The sequence below is a fragment of the Uncinocarpus reesii genome, genomic scaffold (assembly GCF_000003515.1).
Source record: "Uncinocarpus reesii 1704 scaffold_1 genomic scaffold, whole genome shotgun sequence".
NCBI classification, from domain to species: Eukaryota; Fungi; Ascomycota; class Eurotiomycetes; order Onygenales; family Onygenaceae; genus Uncinocarpus; species Uncinocarpus reesii.
The window spans coordinates 5825631-5834869 of NW_003052500.1; the positions used below are offsets into that span (position 1 = coordinate 5825631).

A 9239-nucleotide genomic window follows, 5' to 3' on the forward strand; every position below is an offset into this window, starting at 1 on the left:
CTGCATGGCATCCTGTATAGAGAATAAAGCGTGTTAATCAGGGCATGATTCGTCATCCAACCTCCTGTTGTCGGTTGGAGGGAGACGAGACGGACTGATTGCCGCAGATGCGGCGAGGCCGGCGTAAAGCAGGGAGAGAAGGAATTGGGAGTGCATGGTCGTCGATCTTTGGGTTTCTTAAGGATATATGGTCAGCTCTAGGACGGCATAGGGATTTGTGTAGACGAGCTAAAGGACATACAAAGGACGATTCGCAATTGGGAATTTTGATAGTAAGTTCTCAATGCCCTTATTTCTCGTATACGAATACCCTATCGCTAGCTCATGGCGTGGATGTCAAGAGGCTTTATATGCTTCACGGGCAGGGCTAGATGGTTGCCTTTATCGGAGACATTGCTAGAAAGTATGTGGGATTCGCATACTTTGAAGTCTCGTCTCTTTGTAAGAAGTCGTACATCGCGATTCCATTCGAGGAAGGCCGAATAGCTCCTGAGGGCTGTGTTGCAAACAGTGCCCTACGTAGCACGATATTTCGTCTGTGCAACATCAAGACTCTAATTCTTCATCATAGCTTGACATTCCCATATGCACTTTCCTGTCAAATAGGAGAGCACCTAGTGGCAGCCAGTAGAGGAGTATCGAGGTGTTGAGTTATCGAGAGCTAAGATTCCCGCCGTTTAAAATAACCCGACTTTGCTTCATCAATGTGATCAAGACATCCGTGGAATAGCAAGAAGTATGAATGCCAGGTGGGAATAGTAGCACCGAGATGGACGTCTGCAGGGCGTGTGTGCACTGATTCCGTAGCTGTTATTGATTGCTATATCGGGCTGCAAGCGAAGATAGCATGGTGATTCGTAGTACTTATCAAACAATCGGAAGCACAAGGAGCGGGTTCTCCCGTGCCATAGTGTCAGCGGTATACTCCATCAAAGAACAGATAATATATCCGACTCCTGCAATTCGGGCCAAAGCATGATTGCGTATTCCACCGTCGAAATCGAATCTACCCTATTTTCTTGGTTAGTCTCGGGGGAGAGCAACATCAAATGCAGTGGTTCTTCTTCCTCTCTCGAAGTAAAGGCGGACTTCCGCGCGCGGGGGATTCGGATCTCGAGGATACAAATCACCGCCCTGGAAAAAGCTGCTTGTTAGTAGAGGGTGCCCGCATGTGTTACGCGAACGATCTGTGGTTGTCCAGGCTAAAACAAGGCGAAGTTTCGTAAGTCGCTACCTCAACAGGATGCAATATGAACAAGCGCGCATCAGTATCCCAGTGCCAAAGACGCCGTGGGTCAAAGGGTGCTAATATCGGCGGGTGCCGCTCCATTTGTGGTTGCGATAGCTCGAAAAGAATGGGGTTGCATCCGCACAAGCGATTAGAGGACGAGAAGGTCAACATTAAGACCGCGCGGCCGACACCTCGGGTAGTTCCAGCGAAAAGAATTAATATCGGTGACCATATGGTTGCATTTCAAATGGACGTGTGACTATCGAATATCCAATGCCTTGAGAGTATGAAGAGCGTAACAGATTTCACAAAGTGAGTGGATCTCGGATATTATTTGTTCGGCTCCGTGTATGATCCTTGGTGCTTTGTTCGATCAATCTTTTCAAATGTATAAAACTGCATTGATGCCCTTTTTCCTCACTCGCGAATAATACGATCTCCTTGACCTGGCATGCTAAAGGGAAGTTAGCCATCAAGCCAGTATAAGTCATTCTACCTAGGTTCGGTGACGTAAAATTTTGCAAGGAGAATTAGAATTGAAAAAAAAGGGTTGAAGTTCATCAAAAAATATATTAATGATAGAGTAGCACGGCATGTTGCTAGACGTATCGAAAGGTGTTAGAATATGGAAGAACACCAAAAGAAGAAAACAAAAGAAATCCGCTCGTTTCTATCAACGAAGCATTGACAACGCCGCAAGCACCGAAGACCTAACCTTCCTAAACCGCCTGTTTCTAGGGAAACGATATAAATGAAAGCAAATAGACGGCGATATTAGAAAATTTAGTCGAGAAGTAAAAAGAACGGACAAATACAAGATGTATCGTCTCTATATGGACTTGACCAACAGAAGTGTATCGCTTACGGCAATTGGAAATCCGGACACCAAGCCATTAGGCCTTCGAAATCCAGCCGCTGTGGACCATAAAATCGAAAATGCGGCCTGATTTAGCGACATCGATCTGCAAAAAACTCGAGCTTTAGCATGATATCATGTAATTTCAATTGTGGCGGAGTAAACTGACCTTGCACATAGTCCTAGCATCTTTCTTCTTTAGGGTTCCCCCTTGCTTCATGGCTTCTTTAAGCAAATGCTCTTTAATGACAAGGTAAGGTTTAGGCTGCAAGTGCAAAATATTGCACAATTCTACCTCTTCCTTGCTTAAGAGGTGGATGTCTGGCGCTTTATCGTTCTCGAGCCTCCACGGAACAAGTCCATTTATTGGAGGAATGACGAATTTCGACTTTGTCGGCTGGGAAGCGGTTGTTCCATTCAAATTGTTGCTGGCAAACAGTTTGTCAAAATCATTGAGAACTGGTGGCGGCTCTGCCGGTACAAGCTTCCTTTGTAGCCGCAAGGGGAGTTCAGGCATGGTTAATTGAGCAGCAGCAGAAGGGCCTTCAAACTGCGGTGGTTTCGGTCGTGTACTAGCAAATCGGTCGAATGCGCCCTGCGGCACAGCTCTCTGCGCTCGCTGGGTTTTCTCTTGTTCGTATTTCTCACCACTCTTCAAATCTCCGATGCCCATTGTTCGCCATTCCTGGAGTTGTGCGATTGCAATTCGAAGGTTATGCTCATATTCCAGGCCTTTTGTGAATTCCTCGAAATCTTCGTGATTCATCATCCTAGCAAACGGCTTCGCTTTGTTCATCAAATCTCGCTCCTCTTTTGTTCGCTTTTTATCCAATGCCGCATTTTTCCGGTACTCCAAGAGGTTATGTTCAAAAAGTATTTTCTTGCGCTCGGTTCTAGCAGTCAGGCGAGAATTGTAAATATCCTGGACTGTCATCTTGAGTTCCATCTCGGCGTCCATCTCCCCATTGGCATTTAGGCCGTTTCCGGGCTCGAACTGCATATGTTGAACCGCTTCTTCGGCATCGTTGGCAAATTCCGTCTCAAATTCCAATCTTCCAGGCATATAACCTTGAACTTCATGGCAAGCCGGCACTGAAGCAGTGGGTTTTTGCTTGGGGGTCGCTGGAGGTGCGGCCTTGGCGGCTTCCTTCCTCTCTTCGATCCGCCGCTTCTTCCGGATTTGAAACTCTTCCTTTGGTATTTGTTCCTGAAGCGACTTATCTTTTGGATCTGCGAGTTCCGGAAGGGGAAAATTGGGGCTATTGATATAGGTTTCGATGTAGTGATCGCGGACTTCCTCCTTGGTGCGGAAGCCCCCAATGTGATCCGCAATGTCGGCCCATGACCCTAAACCGTAGATTTCAGCGCCCTCTAGAAGCAGCAGTTCCTCATCGGCACCCCAATCAGGGTCATAGATCGGGACCGAATTTTGCTCGATGACTGAGTACGGGTGGGTTCGAGGGTCGTGGTTTTTCGAGTGCTGCCCAGCGGCGAAGCAGGGAACGCAAAGATCATATTCGTGGCAAGCGCTGTGCGCGCAGGAGATGCGCACCTATACCACGATCTCAATCAGACAAAGCTCCGTCTCCACCAAGCCAAAGCGTAAAAACGATGAGATCTTACTGTATTGGTGACGTCTACAGAACAGACATCGCAATGATACTTGGTACCACCGTCTGTGCCGCGCGCCGCGTTCTTTTTCCGAATGACACCCATGGAATCGTGGCCTATCGACTCATTGTCTTCCACCTTTGTCAATAGTCTCGAACCCGCGTCGCGATCTTGAGTGAGGCGATATGCCCAGCCTTCGCATCAGCTGACGGCAAGGCCCGGAAGTCCAAACCCAAACCTTCCACCTCGAATCACTAAAACCCGGCGAATCAATAACAAGGAGGTGGGAGCTTCGAATGCAACTGTTGAAGCGATCACTGTCAATGATGTGTAGCTATAAACCCCACAGCGGTCTTCCGTCGCAAGATGATCACGGGAAGGAGTACGAGACGGGCCGATCGGGCCATTACATAATCCAAACTATGGGCTTGGCGTTGCTTGGCGGTCTAGGCGTGTTCCCTCCGCGTTGACCAGTTCTTGGCAGGGGAGCAACGTCCAACTTCATGGATATGAGGAACAACATGATTGACATTCCAGGCCAGTTTTATCGCTACATTCGACATGCAGATGGGAGAGCCAAATGACTTGAAAGAGTAGATGTCAACCTTGAAAACTGAGCCCGGACAAGTAAGAGTTCTGATTAATAGAAATGGAGTACCCAGCATTAGGATTTGTGGAGGAACTGAGAACGAACATTTGCTCCACGTATGCCAGCTTTCAGACCCTGTGTGCCGAATGAATACGCCCTTTTTCATATTCTGCTAGCCCAGTCGTCGCATAGCGGGACGGCAATATTGGTTCCCGTGGAGCTAGCCGTGCAGCAGCTGTATGAAAGCCACAATACCCATTTTGCTCCTGGAACAAAATACCTTCGAGGGGCGTACATTGTATTGCACGACTTGGTCGCGGCAATTTCGAAACCGGGTTCGTCAAATAGCCAATATTCCTTGAAAAGGTGGAAAATATAAAATGTATTCTGTAGCCTAAAGCATATAAGGAGTCTTTGGCTGATTGTATGTATTGATATACAGTACAGACATACGTTGTAGCCTCAAGGGTGCTGAACGATAATATCAGGCATTACTCCATAGAGTTTCTTCCAACCGGGGGATGCAGTGCCAGTTTGACCACATTGTACGGCATAAACGGCACATCTAGCTTCACATAAACGAGCTTCGTTGATCTCAATAAAACTTAGGCTTCATGTTAGCAAAACTGTGTTTTGTCGACAGACGAACTGCCGTCTCCCCAAGATAACTTCATAATAAGTTCTGGCTCTAGAGAGCCAAGCAGGTTTTAGGTCTTTGTAGGCTCGACATACCTTTCGGTCCCGTCTACTCCTCGACCTGTAGGTCAAGGAATAGTTGGCTTTCTTATGGTAGTTGCCAGCCATAGCTAAGTTGGGTTCTTGAGAACAGATGGAGCAAGGCTCCCAAGGAACTAGCTAGTCTACCTTGGAATGATCCAATAAATTCCGACAAGGCCTATATTCTTCACAGAAGTACGTAAGTATATCATCAAGTGTTTATCCAATACCGTCATAATGAGGAGTAGTCAAGCACATCTGTTGTTAAGTAAGAAGTAGCTCTGGGCCATGAACCAGGGACTCGAATAGGCAACCACATGGCTTGGCATGTAATTTAGGGGCGGCGACGGGAGAGTTATTAAGTAGGGGTTCTTGCATTCTCATGGGGGCAAAGCAGAAATAACTCATGCAATCTTAAAAGGGGTCTCTAAAGCTGTAAGCATCAAGAAAGGAGATGAATGGAGGTCATCATCAAAACGAAGGGGCTGGTACTGTCATTACCACTTCCTTGGAGGCTGGGCCCTGTAATTGGCGGAAAGGTGTGGCTGAGCTGGCGCGGCTGGTAAGATACAAGCTTCCGATTGGCGTATTGTCGTAAAGGGGGAGCCGGCTGGTATTGTCTCCAGATTACATAATGGGCTAAAATACCCAGGCAGTCCCATCACATCACTTCAGAAGCCCCCAAGCGATTCCCCTCCTTTAGACTGCTCAGCAGATGCAACCTCCATCCAGACCGAACTGAATAGCAGCTGGGAAGACAGACCAGGAGAGCTGCCAGAAGTGTCACGTTGCCTTCCTCTGGCGCTTCTTCTCTTTGCTAGTTTTGCTTGTCTCCTCCCAACCAACACTATTTCAGTTGTGGTTGATCTCCGCCCAAGCCGCATGCGTATTGAAACACATTCCAAGTGAACGCTGCTGCTTAAAACAACTCTCACCTCACGCTCGCAACGACTAAGCGACCTCATCACCAGCGTACTTTTTATCTCTCTTCATGGCTCTGAGGTCTGACAAGATGTCGTGGAAAATCGCGAAGAGTATGGCTTTCACCCTCATCTCCGCTTCGATCTGATGTCGTCTGAGCTTGTCACTGACTGTATTGCCTCCAGAGTTGAAGGACACCCATCTGGCCCCTCTTGCTAACTCATTTGGCCGATCCTCCTCTACTTCTACAATCAAGCCTGATTCTGCGGATGACAATGCTTCTCTCACACCGACAGTGTCAGCCACTGCCAATCCCACAACCCCAAATAATGGCATTGGTGAGCATCTCCTGTAATCACATCATCTGGAAATCTCAACTTGCTAACCACAGGACATAATTGCAGTTGCTTCCGAAGCCTTAGTTTCACCCCCAGCCACTCCAGTGAACCCCGGAATCTTGATCGTTACTCTTCATGAAGGCCGAGGTCTCTCATTATCCAACCACTACCAGAACCTTTTCAATCAACACTTCCAAAATAACTACAGTGGACCAATTAGACCCAACTCATCCTCTTCTCACACAGGCCATACGCCAGTTGCCAGCTCTTATGCTCAAACCGGTCGACCGCAATCCACTAGTGGCGGTATTAACGCTGCCCCGACGATCCACGGGCGCTACTCGACTAAATATCTGCCATATGTACTTCTCGACTTTGATAAGCTACAAGTTTTTGTCGACGCCGTTTCTGGAACACCGGAAAATCCATTATGGGCTGGGGATAACACTTCGTTTAAATTCGATGTGTCTCGAGTAACCGAGTTGAATGTCCAGGTGTACCTGCGGAACCCTGCTGCTCGACCCGGTGCTGGTCGAAGTGAGGACATATTCTTGGGCATTTGTCGAATTCGTCCCCGTTTCGAAGAGGCCCCTAAGTTTGTCGAAGACCCCAAGGCTAGCAAAAAAGACCGAGAAAAGGCAGCAGCAGCTTTTGCTCAACAGGAACGTCAACGCGGCCAAGTTGGCGCAGAATGGATAGATTTGCAATTCGGCACTGGTGCCATCAAAGTCGGGGTCTCCTTCGTGGAGAATAGGCAACGGAGCCTCAAGATGGATGATTTTGATTTGCTCAAGGTCGTTGGCAAGGGTAGTTTCGGGAAGGTGATGCAAGTCATGTAAGCCATCCACCTTTTCCATGCTTTTTCACCAATCCCTAGGAGCTAACTTATATCTGAAGGAAACGCGATACCGGCCGAATCTATGCCATGAAAACCATCCGCAAAGCCCACATTATCTCACGTTCAGAGGTAGAGCACACACTGGCAGAAAGATCTGTCCTTTCGCAAATCAACAACCCTTTCATTGTCCCACTTAAGTTTTCATTCCAGTCACCCGAGAAGCTTTACCTCGTTCTAGCCTTCGTGAACGGGGGGGAACTATTCCATCATCTTCAAAAAGAACAACGATTTGACATCAACAGGGCCAGATTCTATACTGCGGAGCTTCTGTGTGCCTTGGAGTGCTTGCACGGTTTTAAAGTTATCTATCGTGACCTTAAGCCGGAAAATATCTTGCTGGACTACACTGGCCACATTGCTTTGTGCGATTTCGGTCTTTGTAAACTCGGCATGAAAGATGAGGATCGGACTAATAGTAAGTAACAACATGGGTATGCTTATCATTGCACGCTGCTGACTCCCTGCTGCAGCGTTCTGTGGGACTCCCGAATACCTTGCTCCAGAGCTCCTTCTTGCGAACGGTTATACGAAATCCGTTGATTGGTGGACTTTGGGGGTTCTTCTTTATGAGATGCTGACAGGCTTGCCACCGTTCTATGACGAAGAAACCAATGAGATGTACCGCAAGATTTTGCAAGAACCTCTTACTTTCCCGAGTTCCGATATCGTTCCTCCCGCTGCTAGAGACCTCTTAACTCGACTTCTCGATCGCGATCCGCATCGCCGTTTGGGGGCCAATGGTGCTGCTGAAATTAAAGCGCATCACTTCTTTGCAAATATTGATTGGCGCAAATTGCTTCAACGCAAGTATGAGCCTAGCTTCCGCCCAAATGTGGTATGTAACATTCTGTTATAAGCGCTCTTGGATTGTTCCGTAAAACGGATTCCCTAACCTATATTCAGGTTGATGCTCTCGATACCGCAAATTTCGATAGCGAGTTCACATCCGAGGCCCCGACCGATTCGTATGTCGAAGGCCCCCTCCTTTCCCAGACCCTTCAGAAACAATTTGAGGGCTGGTCCTACAACCGTCCAGTTCCCGGCCTCGGTGATGCCGGGGGCAGCGTGAGGGACCCAGCATTCGGCAGCATTACCGAGTAGAATCGGACAAACAAAAGCCATCGAAAGTCTCGGAGTCGAACCTCCAAATGGCTTCCTTGAAATCGCGAAAAGACCTTAGGTGTCGAAGGAACCTTCCTGATAAATGGTATTCTTCTTTTATTGCTTTTTTATTCTTGCTGTTTTATTCCATTCATGAGCATTCTCTCAAAGCCCATGGCTTGTGCTCATGGCAACCTGAGGTCCTCCAATCTTTTGACTCACGGATGGCGAAGTTTTTAGTGGCGCGTTTTTACTTGATTCCCATTAACGCTGATGATGAAGATGCTTCAATCCATTTGATGACCTATCCACAATTTGCAAATGCAGCCAAAGGCACTTGCTTTCTTTTTTCCCTCTTTTTTTTGCCCCATATTTCCTTGTCTTAAAAAATCCAAAAACATAACTTTAGATATTTGGCTTCTGTTAGTGACTCTTTGTCTATTGCCCGCCATATCTCCCAAGCATGCTCCTCCTTGCAGCTCCGATACGTCGATCCTGCCATTGACGTTCATTCCTCGTATCCACCGCCTCTTATTACCTTCTTTCTCAGCAGCCTTGCTTTGGTTTCTCCATCTCACGACTATCTTACAAATGATCTTTTCCTCCCATGCAGTTCTTGGGTTTTGCGGTGTGGTCTTTTCCTTTGCCCAATGTGTCGGAGTACGAGATTGATATTGATTTCTTCATGGTATTGAGGCAAAGGTGTAGATGGGGCCTTGTGGGTTTCTTTTTCCCCTTGCATTCCTACTGTTTATTCCCTCAGACACTTATTGAATTCAAATATCAGAACCTTTTGAAGCTGAAGCATTCCTCTTGATCGCTTCGTTACAGTCTATTGAAATTGCTACCATAAAGAGCTGTGATGTATTCGCTCAGCGCCTGATTGATAGAAGCCGAATTAGTGCATGTGTTAACCACCCTACCACATTGTTGTGTAGATAGTACATGGCTTCACTAAAGAAGTGACAAATGTGCTT

The 9239-nt window shown here is 47.3% G+C and overlaps 2 protein-coding genes across 2 annotated transcripts; one reads left to right on the forward strand and one right to left on the reverse strand.

Moving 5' to 3' along the window:
• Window positions 1-2124: 2124 nt before the first annotated feature.
• Window positions 2125-3803, reverse strand: UREG_02219 (uncharacterized protein; the record flags this gene model as incomplete). The annotated part of the gene is made up of 3 exons (XM_002542657.1): window positions 2125-2193; window positions 2257-3639; window positions 3711-3803. 3 exons carry the CDS (start codon window positions 3801-3803, stop codon window positions 2125-2127), a joined length of 1545 nt encoding a protein of 514 aa, XP_002542703.1.
• Window positions 3804-5995: 2192 nt separating this feature from the next.
• On the forward strand, window positions 5996-8262 carry UREG_02220 (serine/threonine-protein kinase gad8; the record flags this gene model as incomplete). The annotated part of the gene is made up of 6 exons (XM_002542658.1): window positions 5996-6038; window positions 6111-6263; window positions 6330-7098; window positions 7161-7576; window positions 7632-7996; window positions 8065-8262. The coding sequence occupies 6 exons, from the start codon at window positions 5996-5998 to the stop codon at window positions 8260-8262; spliced, it is 1944 nt and encodes a 647-aa protein (XP_002542704.1).
• Between the last annotated feature and the right edge of the window lie 977 nt (window positions 8263-9239).